We start from the raw sequence: 17,293 nt of genomic DNA, 5'->3' as shown, positions 1-17,293 counted from the left end.
TTTCCTAGGCCCGACGGCCGACTTCAGGGCCACGCGGCCCGGGCGTTCCGTGTGGAGCAAGAGTCCCGCGGGGCCCCACGGGAGTAGTAGTCCGGCGCGCGGGGATCACCGGGAGCTGTAGTCCGTCCCGCCTGCCCAGTCAGCGCGGTGTTGCCCGCCCCGCACTCGGAGCCCAGAGCCGCCGCCCAGGAAGGGGATGCGGAAACCCCTGGCTCGGTGGAGCGGAGAGGCAGGCGGGGTGAGGGGCGTTGCCAGGCAAAGGGCGAGCGCCGTGGCTGGGGTGCGGGTCGGCGAAGGGCTCCATTCCTTGGTGTCCGGGGAGGGGGCCTGGTTGCTGGGTGATAGGAAAAGGAACTCCTGTTGCTTAGTGACTGGGGAGGGGGCCCCGTTGCCAGGTGACAAGAGCAGAGAGCCTCGCTGCTACATGACCGGGGAAGGGGAGTCTTCTGTTGCTAGGAGACCAGAGGGGACCCTATCACCTAGAGACAGGGGAGGAGGATTCTCTATTGCTAGGTGCTCGGAGGACAGACTTTGTTACCTAGTGCGGTGGGGAGGGGGCTTTGTTGCTAGGTAACCACAGAGCGCCCTGGTTACCTAGGGACGGGGAGGCCGGTTCCTCTGTTGCTAGGTGACCATGATAGGGACCCTTTTACTTAGAGACCTGGTGAGGGTGGTTTTCTGTTGCTAGGGGAGCAGAAGAGACAGCGTTTTTCGTAGGAATAGGAATAAGGGATGGAGGAACGTGTACTGCCAGGAGACTGCCAGGGAACGGGGTCAGGGGCCCAGTGTCCTCCTGGGCTGCTCCGAGCCCCAGCTCAATCAATGGCGATGCCCCAAAGGCCTGCTGGGAGGCTGGACCTCTAGATCCCGGGCCCCTGAGGACCTTCTCCCCCTCCCAACCCCCAGCAGGAGCCGAGGACGGCATGTCCCAGGCCCCGGGAGCACAGCCGAGCCCACCCACCGTGTACCACGAACGGCAGCGCCTGGAGCTGTGTGCTGTCCACGCCCTCAACAACGTTCTGCAGCAGCAGCTCTTTAGCCAGGAGGCTGCCGATGAGATCTGCAAGAGGTGACCGTCACCCACCCCAGCCCCTGGAGCAGCAGGGCTCTGGCGGAGTGACCCACCTGGGTCTCGCCGCCAGGCAGGCGCTGAGCCTTGGGGGCTTTCTTCTGCTCCGCGCTCACTTGCCTAAGCTAGACGCTGGGACTCTGGGGAGATGTTGCCTCCTGTGCCTGTCTGTCCCTGTGGCCTCAGCCCCAGCCAGACCTCAATCCAGTGGTTCTTTTTTTTTTTTTTTTTTTTTTTGAGACAGAGCCTCGCTCTGCCGCCCAGGCTGGAGTGCAGTTGCGCGATCTCGCTCACTGCGAGCTCGGCCTCCCGGGTTCATGCCATTCTCCTGCCTCAGCCTCGCGAGTAGCTGGGACTACAGGCGCCCGCCACCACGCCTGGCTAATTTTTTGCATTTTTAGTAGAGACGGGGTTTCACCATGTTAGCCGGGCTGGTCTCAATCTCCTGACCTCGTGATCCACCCGCCTCGGCCTCCCAAAGTGCTAGGATTACAGGCGCGAGCCACCGCACCCGGCCCAGTGGTTCTTTCTTTAGAGACAAGGTCTGGCTGGTCTTGAACTCCTGAGCTTAAGTGATCCTCCCACCTCAGCCTCCCCAGTAGCTGGGGTTACAGGCTCACCCAGCTTCAGGGGTCTCTTATCTGGGCCCTGTCACAGCTCTCCAGTCCATCCTAAACACGCCCCCGCCCTACTCAGGCCCTCCTCATAGCGGAGGCCGAGCCTGCCTCTGCATCTTCAGCCCTCACGGCCCCCCTCAAACCAGACTCTCCACTCCCGTGAGCCCTTCTGTGCGGCCTCTGGGCTTCCAGGTACTTCTTTCTGCCCGGCATGGCTTCCTTCTCTGCCAGCATGGAATGTTCCTCTTCACTATTCACAATGTCCAACATCACTCCTTGGCCGGGCGCAGTGGCTCACACCTGTAATCCCAACACTTTGGGAGGCTGAGGCGGGTGGATCACTTGAGGTCAGGAATTCCAGACCAGCCTGGCCAACAGGGCGAAACCCTGTCTCTACTAAAAAATAAAAATAAATAAAAAATAAAATTAGCTGGGCGTGGTGGCACACGTCTGTAGTCCCAGCTACTCTGGAGGCTAAGGTGGGAGAATTGCTTGAAGCTGGGAGACAGAGGTTTCAGTGAGCCGGGCAACAGAGCAAGACTGTCTCAAAAAAAAAAAAAAAAATCACTCCTTTACCATCTCTCACTCCCTCCTCTCTGTCCCCATGTCCCTGGCCCCAGCTCAGGCCTGACCCTCTCCTGCCCAGCCTGCCCATGGCCTCCAGTCTGTCCCTGCCTTCAGTCCCCACTTGATCCTAGAGAGTCTTTCTACACCTGGAGATGGCCCTGCCTCCCCTGCCTCTTGCTCCAAGCCTCCTCCGGCTCTCGGACATCTTAAGAGTCCCAGCCCCTCAGACTGATTATTATGGTATTTAGTCATCTCCTCTATCATTCACAACAAGGACCCATCAGCTCTTTCATACAAAAGCCATGCTGGAGACCCTGAGATGACTCAGACACAAGTGCCAGCCTAAGGGTGGTGAGGGAAACACACACACACACGAGCGTTTTCCTCCCATGTCCTGCCTGCCCAGGGTCCAGATAAGGAACAGAGGTGCAGCTGTTCAGAGGCAGGGCCCAGAGACAAGTGGTGACAGGCGGAAGAGCCTTCCTAGGCAGGGGAAGAGCTGGAGGAAAGGTTGGCGGGGGTGGGGCGGGAGGCGGTGGGCACCGGGGATGTGGCTGGGGACAGGGGACCAGGAAGGAGGGTGCTGAGGCTCTGAGGTGAGGCCACCAGAGCCAGACCACGCAGGGCCTTGTGGGACTCTGTCCTGGGGGAAATGAGGCAGCAGAGTGGGCTGTGAGCAGGGGAGGGGTGAGGGCAACCCCGTGGGAGAAGCAAGCAGTGTTAAATCAGGGTGATGCGGGCAGCTGTCATCGTTGAGGTGGCTCAGTTCACTGGGGGAGCCCAGACAGGGCCCCGACCCAGCCTGGAGGTCAGGAGGCTCCTCTCAGAGGACGTGACATCTGAGGTGGGCCTTGAAGGACAGAGGAAGGGACTGGCGGAGGGACAGGGACTTTGTCCAAGGCACTGGGGAGCCATGGGAGAGCTGAGAGCAGGATAGGGCCAGGGCCGTGTGGGAATGGACTGGAGGGAGGCTGGAGGCTGCGGGAGAAGACAGAGCCCATCTGGGGCCTTGGGGACAGGGCAGAGTCAGGGCAGGAGAGACAGGACTTGGGGACAGGGCAGAGTCAGGGCAGGAGAGACAGGACTTGGGGACAGGGCAGAGTCGGGGCAGGAGAGGCAGGACTTGGGGACAGGGCAGAGTCGGGGCAGGAGAGGCAGGACTTGGGGACAGGGCAGAGTCAGGGCAGGAGAGACAGGACTTGGGGACAGGGCAGAATTGGGGCAGGAGAGGCAGGACTTGGGGGTGGATGAGTTGTGGGGTCTGAAGCGGGGAGAGTCAAAGGCTGAGGCAACTTGTGGCCCCTGGGACCCCCATTTTGTGGGGAGGCCTTTCCAGGGGTCCCCACCTCAGCTCTGGCCACCCCCACTACCAGGTTGGCCCCAGACTCCCGGCTGAACCCTCATCGCAGCCTCCTGGGCACCGGCAACTATGATGTCAATGTGATCATGGCCGCTCTGCAGGGGCTGGGCCTGGCCGCCGTGTGGTGGGACAGGAGGAGGTAGGCCCCAGAGCAGCACAGCATGTGCTGGGCCGGGCACAGAAGGCACCCTATAGTGTGAGCCTGTTGGGGGGCAGGGAGGGGAATGTGGCTGGGGGAGGTTGGCATGAATGTGGGAAGCCTGGCACTGATGGGTTGGTAGGGGGAGATCAGGTGGTCGATGGGCTGAGATGCTGGGTGGATGATGGTTACTGGGTGAATGCTGAGTAGGCCGTTGGATGTGTTGGGTCAGGGGGAGTGAAGTGATGGGTGTTCCTGGGCAATGGGCAGCAGACAGGAGGCTGGGGAGTTGGGTGGATGAATGGGAAGTTTTGATGGCCGGCTGGCCAGTAGCCAGGCGTGTGGCTGGTGGATGAGGGGTAGACCAATGGCAGGGGGGTCAAGAGTGAGTGAGGATTGGGGGCATGGCGAGTCCACTGTTGGGTGAATGGCTGGCTGGGTGGTGGCCGGCTGTGTGGGTGGGTGGGTGGTGGGTGGTGAACAGTAGATGGCTAGTTGGATGGTGATGGTGGTTGGGTGGTTGACGGGGAGGTGGGGCGGGTGTGTATGAGGGATGGAAGTGAATGCATAGATGGGAGGTGAGTGTGTGAATCGTCGTTGGGAAGTTGGCTGGTGGCTGGGAGGCTCAGTGGGGTGGGCGGATCATGCATGGATCCTGGGTGGCTGTGTGAGGAGTTGGTAAGTTGGTAGGTGGGTGGCTGGACAGACAGGGTGATGGTGGTTGGTGAAGGGCCGATGTGAGTTGGGTGGACGGTGGGTGGGTGGGAGGTCTGGTTGGGTGGCTGCATGGGTGGGAGGTTTGAGTGGGCAGGTGAACGGATGAGTGTCGGGAACCAGGGTGGCTGATTAAGGAACACCTCTGGGTGGGCTCAGGAGGCCCTCACCACCACCAGCCTGGGCCCCACATGTTCAGCAACATTTCACCGGCGGGCGGAGCAGGCCCTGATGGCAGTGTCCCCTCCCTGCCCACACAGGCCCCTGTCCCAGCTGGCCCTGCCCCAGGTACTGGGGCTGATCCTGAACCTGCCCTCGCCCGTGTCGCTGGGGCTGCTGTCACTGCCGCTGCGCCGGCGGCACTGGGTGGCCCTGCGCCAGGTGGACGGTGTCTACTACAACCTGGACTCCAAGCTGCGGGCGCCCGAGGCCCTGGGGGATGAGGACGGAGTCAGGTGAGCACCGCAGAGGCGATTCCAAGACCAGGGGCCTGAAACCCCACTCCCCAGAGGGAATGCCCAGGCTGGCCAAGCCTCAGTCTCCCCATTTCTCCCACCCAGGGCCTTCCTGGCGGCTGCGCTGGCCCAGGGCCTGTGCGAGGTGCTGCTGGTAGTGACCAAGGAGGTGGAGGAGAAGGGCAGCTGGCTGCGGACAGACTGACCATGGCTGACCATCGGCGCCCACAGCGCAGTCCCTGTGCATCCCCCTCCGGCTGCGCACACTGCGTGCCTGGGAAAGGCCAGCACTTCATGGACCCAGGGAGGCCCCGCCCCCTCCCCACACCCCTGCTCCTCACTGCCGCTGCTGCCTCAATAAATCTGCTGATTTGCTGCCTGCGTGGCCTGTGTTTGACAGCCCCACCCTTCTGGGGCCCCTTCCACTCAGTGACTCCCACTTACCTTACAGGCCAGACACCCTGGTGTGTGGGGCCGAGAGCCCAGGAGGCCTCCTGGTTCTCTGCCACCTCATGCCAGTTTCTCACTGCTGGGCCTCAGTTTCCTCATCAGTGACACAGCAGAAAAAAACACAAGTCCGTGCCCCCTGGGGCTCACGCTCCTCCGGTGCTAGAGAGAGACCAGTGGCAAACAAATGAGTTTGATCTCCTGGGTTCCATGGGGGTCATTGCTAAGGAGAAAGCAGGTGTTTACTTCTTTATTTGACTGATTGATTGAGACAGGGGTCTCACTCTGTCACCCAGGCTGGAGTGCAGTGGGTCAATCACAGCTCACTGTAGCCTTGAACTCCTGGGCTGAAGCGACCCTCCCACCTCAGCCTCCCAAGTAGCTGGGACCACGGGTGCATGCCACCATACCTGACTACTTTCTTTAAATTTTTTTGTAGAGATGGGATCTCGCTTTGTTGCCGAGGCTGGTCTTGAACTCCTGACCTCAAGCAATCTGCCTGCCTCTGCTTCCCAAAGTGCTGGGATTATAGGTGTGAGCCACCATGCCTGAGTTTACTTCTTGACTCTCGATTCTATTCCGTTGATTGGCAGGCGGGCAGAACAGTGGCCCCAAAGATGTCCACACCCTGGCCAGATGTGGTGCCTCATGCCTGTAATCACAGTGCTTTGGGAGGCTGAGGTCCACAAGTATGAGACCAGCCTGGGCAACATAGCAAGACCCTGTCTCTACAAAAAAAAAAAAAATTAAAATAAGTGGCATGTGAGGCTGGTGGCTCACGCCTGTAATCTCAGCACTCTGGAAGGCCGAGGCGGGTAGATCACCCGAGGTCAAGAGTTCAAGACTGGCCAGGTGCGGTGGCTCATGGCTGTAATCCCAACACTTTGGGAGGCTGAGGCAGGCAGATCACGAGGTCAGGAGATCGAGACCATCCTGGCTAACACGGTGAAACCCCGTCTCTACTAAAAATACAAAAAAATTAGCCGGGCATGGTGGCGGGCACCTGTAGTCCCAGCTACTTGGGAGGCTGAGGCAGGAGAATGGCATGAATCCGGGAGGCAGAGCTTGCAGTGAGCCAACATTGTGCCACTGCACTCCAGCCTGGGCAACAGAGCGAGACTCTGTCTCAAAAAAAAAAAAAAAAAAGAGTTCAAGACCAGCCTGGCCAACATGGTGAAACCCCATCTCCACTAAAAATACAAAAATTAGCTGGTTGTAGTGGCGGGTGCCTGTAATCCCAGCTACTCAGGAGGCTGAGGCAGGAGAACCGCTTGAACCCAGGAGATGGAGGTTTTGGTGAGCCGAGATCGCACCACTGCACTTCAGCCTCGGCAACAGAGGAAGACTCTGTCTCATAAATAAATAAGCGGGACATGGTGGCCAGCACCTATAATCGCAGCTACTTGGGAAGCTGAGGCAGGAGGATTGCTTGAGCCCAGGAGGTTAAGGCTGCAGTTAGCCATGATCGTGAGTAAGAGAGATCTTGTCTCAAAAATATAACAGCCCAGGCATGGTGGCTTACACCTGTAACCCTAGCACTTTGGGAGGCAAAAGCAGGAGTATCACTTGAGCTCAGGAGTTTGAAACCAGCCTGGGCAACATAGTGAGACCCCGTCTCTACAAAAAATTTTAAAATAAGCTAAGCATGGTGGTGCACACCTGTGATCCCAGCTACTTGGGGGGCGGAGGCAGGAGGATCACTTGAGGCCAGGAGGTCGAGGCTGTAGTAAGCCATGATCGAATCACTACACTCCACCCTGGGTGACAGAGTGAGACCCTGTCTCAAAAATAAATAAATAAAAATAAATATAATAGACCAGGCACGGTGGCTCACGCCTGTAATCCCAGCACTTTGGGAGGCCGAGGCGGGCAGATTGCGAGGTCAGGAGATTGAGACCATCCTGGCTAACATGGTGAAACCCCGTCTCTACTAAAAATACAAAAAAATTCGCTGGGCGTGGTGGTGGGCACCTGTAGTTTCAGCTACTGGGAAGGCTGAGGCAGGAGAATGGCGTGAATCCAGAAGGCAGAGCTTGCAGTGAGCCAAGATCGTGCCACTGCACTCCAGCCTAGGTGACAGAGTGAAACTCCGTCTCAAAAATAATAATAATAATAATAATAGGCCAGGTGCCGTGGCTCACGCCTATAATCCCAGTACTTTGGGAGGCCGAGGTGGGTGGATCACAAGGTAAAGGGATCGAGACCAGCCTGGCCAACATGGTGAAAACCCCATCTCTACTAAAATTACAAAAATTAGCCAGGTGTGGTGGTGCACGCCTGTAATTCCAGCTGCTCGGGAGGCTGAAGCAGGAGAATCACTTGAACCCAGGAGGTGGAGGTTTTGGTGAGCCGAGATTGCACCACTGCACTCCAGCTTTGGCAACAGAGGAAGACTCTGTCTCATAAATAAATAAATAAGTGGGACGTGGTGGCCTGCGCCTGTAATCACAGCTACTTGGGAAGCTGAGGCAGAAGGACTGCTTGAGCCCAGGAGGTTAAGGCTGCAGTTAGCCATGATCGTGAGTAAGAGAGACTTTGTCTCAAAATATAATAGCCCAGGCATGGTGGCTCACACCTGTAACCCTAGCACTTTGGGAGGCAAAAGCAGGAGGATCACTTGAGCTCAGGAGGTCGAGGCTGTAGTGCCCCATGATGGAATCACCGCACTCCACCCTGGGTGACAGAGTGAGACCCTGTCTCAAAAAAATAAATAAAAATAAATATAATAGACCAGGCACGGTGGCTCGCGCCTGTAATCTCAGCACTTTGGGAGGCCGAGGCGGGCGGATCACGAGGTCAGAAGACTGAGACCATCCTGGCTAACACGGTGAAACCCCGTCTCTACTAAAAATACAAAAAAATTAGCCAGGCATGGTGGCAGGCGCCTGTAGTCTCAGCTACTGGGGAGGCTGACGCAGAATGGCGTGAATCCAGAAGGCGGAGCTTGCAGTGAGTGGAGATCGTGCCACTGCACTCCAGCCTGGGTGACAGAGTGAGGCTCCATCTCAAACAAACAAACAAAAAATTAGGCCAGGTGCAGTGGCTCACGCTTATAATCCTGGCACTTTGGGAGGCTGAGGTGGGTGGATCACAAGGTAAAGAGATTGAGACCATCCTGGCCAACATGGTGAAAACCCCATCTCTACTAAAATTACAAAAATTAGCCGGGTGTGGTGGCACACACCTGTAATCCCAGCTACTCAGGAGACTGAGGCAGGAGAATTGCTTGAACCTGCGAGGCGGAGGTTGCAGTGAGCCGAGATCGCACCACTGCACTCCAGCCTGGGTGACAGAGTGAGACACCGTCTCAAAAAAAAAAAAAAAAATTAGCCAGGCATGGTAGCAGGTACCTGTAATCCCAGCTACCTGGGAGGCTGAGACAGGAGAATCGCTTGAACCCGGGAGGCAGAGGTTGCAGTGAACTGAGATCGCGCCATTGAACTCCAGCCTCAGCAACAAGAGTGAAACTCCATTTCAAAAAATAATAATAATAATAATTAAAATAAATAAAGTTAAAAGATGCCCTGTCCTAATCCCTGGAGCCTGTGAATATGTTGTGTTACTTGGCCAAGGGAGAGTGAGGTTGCGAGTGGGACTGAGACAGGGAGAGTGTCCTGGATCCCCCGGTGGGCCCCGGGTCATCACGAGGGTCCCCACAGCGGAGGAGGGACGCCTGTGCTGACGGGAAGTGTCGGCCCACCCTCCCAGCTCCCACCCTGTGGGGAGACCCAAGGGGACACCAAGAGTTTCTGTCCCAGCAGTGGGGGCTTTTATGGGGTTCCCACAGAGCACTGCAGGGACGAGAGAACAGAGAAGGGACCCCGGGACAAGCAAGTCGCATAAAATGGCCCAGAGACAAGGCTGGCCACGGAAGGCTGAGGAGGGCTCTGCAGAGGCTGGCGGGGCACGGGAGGGCACTCCAGAAATGGAAGTCATCCCGGATGAGACCTGGAACGCCACGGCTGTTTATCGCCAGAGTTATTTGAGGAGGTGATGAAGGAGGAGGGTGGGTCCCGGCCAGGAACCCAACCAGGCGGGACCTCCAAGGGCAGCCTGGGAGCTGCGAGAAGGGAAGGACAGGTCAGCTCTGGGTGCAGAGACCCCTCTGGGGCTGCAGGCACAGAATGGAGGGGGAACCAGAAGCCAGGAGGCCCGGGAGGAGGCTGGGAGGGGCGAGGCAGGGCTTGAGCTAGGCCCCTGAGGGTGACAGAGAGGAGGGTCTGAGGCTGGTGGGCCCTGGGAGGTGAGGAGGCAGGAATGAGTGGAAGGTGCCCAGGGGCCTGGATGAACCTGGGGATCCCCGTTAGGTACCTGCAGAAGTGGGGGACTCAGGCACAGGGAGGCAAGGGGTCCCCGGCTTGGGGTGTGTCCCCTCCTGGAGCCACAGGCCCATGCGCCCAGGCAGGCAGTTCATCCAGGCAGCCCACAAGCTGCCCATGCACCCCCGGCAAGGTGGAGCTGATGCCCCGCAGGACACACTCACGAAAGCCCTGGCTGCGCATGGACCAGGGTGTGGCAGGTTCTGGTTTGCAAGTTTTCCCAAGGTCAAAGGGCAGGTCGTAAAGTTAAAAGCCAGACAGCACCGGAGGGGAAGCTGCTGGGGGTTGCAGACTCCCGAACGGCTCTGGCCCCATCCTATCCAGATCCCTGCACCTCCTGCCCGCCCACCGGGCTCCCCACGCCTCTGCTGGTGTGGGTCTCGCTCTCTGCCCCATCTGGGTGTCTGGCCCCGGGCCCCTGGCTAACCCCCTCTGTCTCTGTGTCTCCCTCTCTCGCTTCGCCTGTCTCAGCCTCCCTTCTCTATCTCTCTTGCTGGGCATTTCTCTCCACCCCTCTCTGTCTCTTTGACCCTGTCTCTCTGTCTCTCCCACGGTCTCTCTCAGTCTCCCCTCTGTCTGTGTCTCTCCCCTTCTCTCAGTGCCCCTGGGCCCCTCCCTGCCATCCTGTGCCTGTCGCCTGTCCCATCGCAGGTCCCAGACAGACTGGCGGGGGCCTGAGTGTTGCTATTCTTGGGCCTGAGTGGCAGGCGGGGCTGTGGCCCCCAGGTGCGTCCTGGGCTATGGCCAAATAAGGTCCGGAGTGAGGAGCCCAGGGAGGAGGAGCTGGGGGCGCCGGGGGTGGGGGGAGAGGGGCCAGCTGACCTCCTCCTGCTCCCACTCCCTCCTGCCCCAACCCCCATATTCTGGCAGGTGAGAGCGGGCAGGACAGACCAGGTCATTGCATCAACTAAGCACTTATGTCTGCCCCTTACAGTGCAGAGCGCCTGTGCCCCCACCCGCTGGGACTGCTCTTCCCAGGGGAGCGCCTCAGGACTCAGAGGGCTACCGCTTGCCCCAGGGCACCCGGCCAGGCCTGTCACAGAGCTGAGGGGGCTGGGGCGCCCCGCACAGATGCCAGTGGCCTCTCCACACCCCCAGGCTGCAGAAAGGGAGAGGGAGGGGCTGTGGTCACAAGGCAGGTGCAGGGCAGGTGCGGGGGGAGGGGGGCAGCTGTCCCACACCCCCTGGTGGTGACAGCTGCTGCCCGATTTAGCTCACAGAGCCGGGTCTGGCCAGATAAGGCAGTTGGGTGGGGGGGCGGTCTCACCCCCAGGGCACCCCTTAAATCGCACAATCGGGCCCAGGGTTCAGCTGCCACCGACGCCAGGTGAGAGGGGCTGTTCTTTCCTCGACCTCCTGCCGCAAGGCTCCGCGCGTCTTCTCTCGCTGTCTCCCTCTGTCTCTCTCTCCCTCTCTCTCTTCGTCTCCCTCTCTCTCTCCGTCTCCCTCTCTGCCTGTCTCTCTCTCCCTCTGTCTCTCTCTCCCTCTGTCTCCCTCTCTCCCTCTGTCTCTCTCCCTCTCTCTCTCTCTCTCCGTCTCTCTCCCTCTCTTTCTCCCTCTCTCCGTCTCTCTCCCTCTCTTTCTCCCTCTCTCCGTCTCTCTCTCTCCATCTCTCTCTCTCTTTCTCCCTCTCTCCGTCTCTCTCTCCATCTCTGTCTCCCTCTCTCTCTGTCTCTCTCTCCCTGTCTCTCTCTCCCTTTCTCCCTCTCTCCCTCTGTCTCTCTCTCCCTCTGTCACCCTCTCCCTCTGTCTCTCTCTCTCTCTCTCTCCCTCTCTCTCTCCCTGTCTCTCTCCATCTCTCTCTCCCTCTGTCTCTCTCTCTGTCTCTCTCTCTCCGTCTCTCTCCCTCTCTCCCTCTGTCTGTCTCTCTCCGTCTCTCTCTCTCCCTCTCTCTCTTTCTCCCTGTCTCCCTCTGTCTCTCTCTCTGTCTCTGTCTCCCTCTGTCTCTCTCCTTCTCTCTCCCTCTGTCTCTCTCTCCCTCTGTCTCTCTCTCCATCTCTCTCTCTCCGTCTCTCTCTCCCTCTGTCTCTCTCTCCCTGTGTCTCTCTCTCCCTGTCTCCCTCTGTCTCTCTCTCCCTGTCTCTCTGTCTCTCTCTCTCCCTCTCTTTCTCCCTCTCTCCCTCTGTCTCTCTCTCCCTCTGTCTCTCTCTCCCTCTGTCTCTCTCTCCCTGTGTCTCTCTCTCCCTGTCTCCCTCTGTCTCTCTCTCCCTGTCTCTCTCTCTCCGTCTCTCTCTCTCCCTCTTTCTCCCTCTCTCCCTCTGTCTCTCTCTCCCTCTCTCTCTCCCTCTTTCTCTCTCCCTCTCTCCCTCTGTCTCTCTCTCCCTCTGTCTCTCTCTCCCTCTGTCTCTCTCTCTGTCTCTCTCTGTCTCCCTCTCTCCGTCTCTCTCTCTCCCCCTCTCTCTCCCGCTGTCTCCCTCTCTCCTCTCTCTCTCCGTCTCTCTCTCCTTCTCTTTCTCCCTGTCTCTGTCTCTCTCCCCGTCTGTCTTTCTCTGTGTCCCTCTCCCCAGTTCTCTTTATCTCCTCTCCTGCCTCATCTCCCTCTCCTCACTGTCTCTGTCTCTCATTCTCCCTATCGTTCTCTCCATCTCTCCTCCTTCTCGTCTGTTTCTCTCTGTCTCTCCATCTGTCTCATCTGTCTCTTCCTCCCACCTCTTTTCTGTGTCTCTGTCTCCTCCCCCCAACTTTCTCTCAGTCTCCCTCAGCACCCCGTTTCTCTTTCTTACTCTCCCTTTTCTCCCCATCTCTCTGTCTCTCCCTGGCTTTGTATCTCTGTGTCTCTTTCTCTCTGTCTCCTTCTATCTCTGTCTCTCCCCATCTTCTGTCTCTGCCTCTCCTCCACTTCTTTCTCTGCCTCTCCCCCACTTCTCTGTCTCTCCCCGGCTTTGTATCTCTGTGTCTCTTTCTCTCTGTCTCCTTCTATCTCTGTCTCTCCCCGGCTTTGTATCTCTGTGTCTCTTTCTCTCTGTCTCCTTCTATCTCTGTCTCTCCCCATCTTCTGTCTCTGCCTCTCCTCCACTTCTTTCTCTGCCTCTCCCCCACTTCTCTGTCTCTCCCCCACTTCTATCTCTGACTCTCCCCCACTTCTCTCTGTCTCTGTTTCTCCCCCACTTCTATCTCTGTCTCTCCCCCATTTCTCTCTCTGTCTCTCCCCACTTCTCTCTGTCTCTCCCCATTTCTATCTCTGTCTCTCCCCCATTTCTATCTCTGACTCTCCCCCACTTCTCTGCCTCTGTCTGTCCCCCACTTCTGTCTCTCTCCCCCATTTGTATCTCTCTCTCCCCCACTTCTCTCTGTCTCTGTCTCTCCCCATTTCTATCTCTGTCTCTCTCCCATTTCTGTCTCTCCCCCATTTCTATCTCTGTCTCTCCCCCACTTCTCTATCTCTGTCTCCCCCACTTCTATCTCTGTCTCTCACCCATTTCTCTCTGTCTCTGTCTCTCCCCCACTTCTCTCTGTCTCTCCCCCACTTCTCTCTGTCTCTCCCCCACTTCTCTGTCTCTGTCTCCCCCACTTCTATCTCTGTCTCTCCATTTCTCTGTCTCTGTCTCTCCCCCACTTCTCTCTGTCTCTCCCCCACTTCTTTCTGTCTCTCCTCCACTTCTCTCTATCTGTCTCTCCCCCATTTCTCTCTGTCTCTGTCTCTCCCCCACTTCTCTGTCTCTCCCCCACTTCTATCTCTGTCTCTCCTCCACTTCTCTCTGTCTCTGTCTCTCCCCCACTTCTATCTCTGTCTCTTCCCCATTTCTATCTCTGACTCTCCCCCACTTCTCTCTGCCTCTCTCCCACCATTTCTCTCTGTCTCTGTCTCTACCCCCATTTCTGTCTCTGTCTCTCCCCCTATTTCTCTCCATCTCTGTCTGTCTCTCCTGTCTCTGACTCCTCCTCTCTCCCCAGCTCCCTGGACGAAGCCCTCCGGGGCCTCTGCGGTCCCTGCTGAATAAAGCTGTTTCTGTCCTCACCTCTCTCCCTTCTGTGCCTCCTTCTTTCCTTCCTCACTCCTCTGCCTCTCAGCTCGGCCCCCCAGCCCTGATCCTGGGTATAGGGGGTGGGAATTCTGGAGCTGGGGGTGGGGGCTCCTCCCTCCCAGAGACAGAGATGGATGCAGAGAGAGAACCAGAGACAGGCACGGAGAGAGACAGAGAGAGACAGAGTGAGACAGAGACAAGATGGGGGCCATAAGCTCAGAAATGAGAGAGACAGCAGGTCACAGAGACACAGCACGTGAGAGACAGGGAGACACAGAGAGACTCAGAGACAGACAGACCAGACAGCACCCCCACTCCAATACACACAAACAGACACAGGGGACAAGAGCCGGGCAGGGCTGGACAGCCTCCCCTCCCACTCCAGGCCAGGCCAGGCCAGGCGGTGCCAGGTCCAGGACAATGGGCCCTTGTCAGGGCTCCGGAGGAGCCGGCCAGCTGGGGAGGCCTGTGGGCTGGGCCACGGAGGAGGGGCGGCCACAGCAGCTGCTGGGTTGGGGAAGGTGCACCTCCTGCGGGCCTGGCCCACGGCCTCCACCCTCAGACTCTCCTTCTCCCCTGGCCTCCCTTCCTGGGGTCTCCACCTACTCCCAGCCTGCTTTCTCTGCTCTGTCTGGGGAAGGGGACAGGCATTTATGGAGTACCTGCTGTATGCACCCAAAATGCCTCCTTGCCTCTCCTCACACACTCTGCCTCCCGCCGTGGGTGTGCCGTCCTCGGGTGTGCCCGCCTCGGGTGTGCCGTCCTCGGCGCCCTCTACTTGTTCCTCCTGTGCCTCTGGCTCCTTCCATGGAAGAAACGGGCAATTATTAAGCACCTGATGCTTGGCAGGCAATTCCCCTAACCGCCTCTGCACTTTCCATCCTTCTTGGTTTCCTGTCCCTTCTGCCCCAGTTCCTTTCTCTTTCTGATTTGCTTGGTCTCTCCTGGGAAGGAAACGGGCATCTACTGAGCATCTGCTATGCGCCGAGGAGTTGAGGAACATGGCTCCTTCTCACTACATTCTTTCCTCCCCCCACCCCCATTCCTTTCTTTCTTTTTTTCTTTCTGGGACAGGGTCTCACTCCGTCACTCAGGTTGGAGCGCACACAATCGCAGCTCACTGCAGCCTCGACTTCCTGGGCTCAAGCAGTCCTCCCACCCCAGCCTCCCAAGTAGCTGGAACTCCACACACCACCATTCCTGGCTAATTTTTGTATTATTATTATTATTTGAGATGGAGTTTTGCTCTTGCCACCCAGGCTGGAGTGCAATGGCGTGATCTCAGCTCATTGCAACCTCCACCTCCTGGGTTCAAGCGATTCTCCTGCCTCAGCCTCCCGAGTAGCTGGGATTACAGGCACCCACCACCACGCCTGGATAATTTTTAAGTATTTTTAGTAGAGACGGGGTTTCACCATGTTGGTCAGGCTGGTCTTCAACTCCTGACCTCAGGTGATCCACCCACCTTGGCTCCCAAAGTGCTGGAATTACAGGAGTGAGCCACCGCACCCAGCCTAATTTTTGTATTTTTTGTAGAGACAGGGTCTCTCTACGTTGGCCAGGCTGGTCTCGAACTCTTGGGCTCAAGCGATCCTCCCACCTCTGCCTCTCAAAGTGCTAGGATTACAGACATGAGCCACGGCGCCTGGCCCCTTTCTTTCCTCTCTATTGGTGTCCTCTCCTTTCTGACTTTCTGCTCTCTCCTGGCAGAGGGAGTGGACACATTTTGAGCACTTACTGTGTACTAAACACCTTACATACCTCTCTCCTCACTCTCTTCCTCCCCGGTCCCTCTTCTGTCCTTTCCTTGTGTTTCTGAGCTCTCTGCCCTCTTCCAAGGCAAGGACTACATTTATTGAGCACTTCTGGTATGCAAGCAATTATGTCCTTTCTCTCCTCTCCTCTTGCCCTTCAGTCTCCACTGACTCCACCAGTCTCTGCTTCTTTCTGCTCTGTGCCAGGGAAGAAAATGGGCATTTATTGAGTACCTATTGTGTGCCAGACAGTTTTCTTATTCTCCCCTAACCCTTCACTTCGCCTTCTTCCCTTATCTCTAACTTCTTTCTGTCCCATCGGCTCTTTCTCGGGGACAAAAACAAGCAATTATGGGGCACCTACTGTATGCCAGGCAATTAACATCCCTCCTCATCTCCTCTTACCTCTTTCTCGCTGCCCCTCTTGCTCTGCCAGCTTATCCCCTTGCTGTTCTCTGGGTCCTTTTCTGGGGAAGGGTACAGGTGTTTATTGAGCGCCTCCTGTGTGCCCCATGGTTTACCTGCAATGCCCCCTCCCTGCATATCCTCTCCTCTGCCACACTCCTCTCACTGATCCCTCCTCCCTCTGCTCCTCCACCCCCACGGAGGCCTCCTGGGCCAACACCTTTTCCTCTCATTCCTGTCTGTGCCTTCATTTCTGTCTTGTTCTCTTGCTCCTCCAAGGACGACAATGTGCATTTACTGAGTGCCTCCTGTGTGCCCACCACCTCACCAGCGCACTTGTTCTCATTTCCTCTCTTCTCCCTGCCTCCTTCTCTCCACCAGCTTCTCCCCCTCCTCTCTGCCCTGCCAGCTCTTTCCTGAGGGAGGAAATAGGCATGTATTGAGTGCCTGCTGTATGCTGCCGCTTCATCTACACTGTCTGCTTGCCTCACAGGCTCTGTTCTCCCTTCTCTCCTTTTCTCCTTCTCTCTGCTTGCTCCCTTCCTCCTGGCTGCTTTCTCTGTGCTTGCTGCCAGGGAGGAGAATGGGCATTTATTAGGCACCCACTGTGTATTAGTCACTTTACATATATTGTCTCCTTCCCACACAACAGTCTCTTCTGTTCTCTCTGCTGGAGTTTCCTCCTCCTCCTCCTCCTCCTCCCCTTCCTCCTCCTCTTCCTCCTTCTCTTCCTCCTCCTCCTCCTCTCCTCACTCCTCCTTTACTTTCTCCTGTCTCTTGGGGAAAAGAAATAACACTTAACAAACACCTACTGGTCTGCTTCACACTTTCCACCCGTGCCCCTCTCTCTCTCTCTCTTTTTTTTTTTTTTTTTTTTGAGATGAAGTCTTGCTCTGTCGCCCAGGCTGGAGTGCAGTGGGGCAATCTGAGCTCACTGCAACCTCTGCCTCCCGGGTTCAAGCGATTCTCCTGTCTCAGCCTCCTGAGTAGCTGGGATTACAGGCACCCACCAACATGCTCGGCTAATTTTTTGTATTTTAGTAGAGACGGGGTTTCACCGTGTTGCCCAAGCTGGTCTCGAACTCCTGAGCTCAGGCAATCCACCCGCCTAGGCCTCCCAAAGTGCTGGGATTACAGGCGTGAGCCACCGCGCCTGGCCCTATGTCCCTCTCTTTAGGCTGCCTCTCCTTCTGCTTTTGCTCTGCGGGAGTTTCTTCTTCTCCCTTTTCATGTGGTCCTGAAGGGAATGGGCAGTTATTGAGCACCGACTGTGTGCCAGGCTTTTTATAGATACAGCCTCCCCTTCTCACCCTCGATTCCCCCTTTCCCTTCCTCTCTCTGCCTTCCTACTCTCTGTGCTCTCCCCTAGGAAAGGGGAAGGGCACCAATTGAGCGCCGACTGTGTACCAGGCGACTCTCTTTAGACCCTCCTTTCCCTCTGCCCCTTCCACTCCACCAACTCCCTTTTTTTTCCTTCTCAGC

At 57.3% G+C, this 17,293-nt stretch overlaps 1 protein-coding gene across 8 annotated transcripts; it reads left to right on the top strand.

Moving 5' to 3' along the window:
* Positions 1-49: 49 nt before the first annotated feature.
* On the top strand, positions 50-5,296 carry JOSD2 (Josephin domain containing 2). 8 transcript variants are annotated; one of them, XM_008966150.5, is made up of 5 exons: positions 71-280; positions 910-1,069; positions 3,627-3,752; positions 4,727-4,921; positions 5,027-5,296. In XM_008966150.5, exons 2-5 carry the CDS (start codon positions 924-926, stop codon positions 5,124-5,126), a joined length of 567 nt encoding a protein of 188 aa, XP_008964398.1. In that variant the 5' UTR covers positions 71-280; positions 910-923; the 3' UTR covers positions 5,127-5,296. The 8 variants fall into 8 exon arrangements, with proteins under 8 accessions (XP_063456613.1, XP_063456614.1, XP_063456612.1 ...); XM_003813628.7 differs by having other exon boundaries at positions 907-1,069; XM_008966149.3 differs by having other exon boundaries at positions 72-238.
* Positions 5,297-17,293: the final 11,997 nt, after the last annotated feature.

This window comes from Pan paniscus, chromosome 20 (genome assembly GCF_029289425.2).
Source record: "Pan paniscus chromosome 20, NHGRI_mPanPan1-v2.0_pri, whole genome shotgun sequence".
Taxonomy (NCBI): domain Eukaryota; kingdom Metazoa; phylum Chordata; class Mammalia; order Primates; family Hominidae; genus Pan; species Pan paniscus.
This window is presented reverse-complemented; position numbering and strand designations above follow the sequence as displayed.

Bases quoted from the DNA above. Each gene is read 5' to 3' on its own strand.
- JOSD2 (XM_008966150.5), top strand. From the start codon at position 924: ATGTCCCAGGCCCCGGGAGCACAGCCGAGCCCACCCACCGTGTACCAC. The intron at 1,070-3,626 runs GTGACCGTCACC...CCCCACTACCAG, and splicing joins GCCGATGAGATCTGCAAGAG to GTTGGCCCCAGACTCCCGGC. The intron at 4,922-5,026 runs GTGAGCACCGCA...TCTCCCACCCAG, and splicing joins GGGGATGAGGACGGAGTCAG to GGCCTTCCTGGCGGCTGCGC.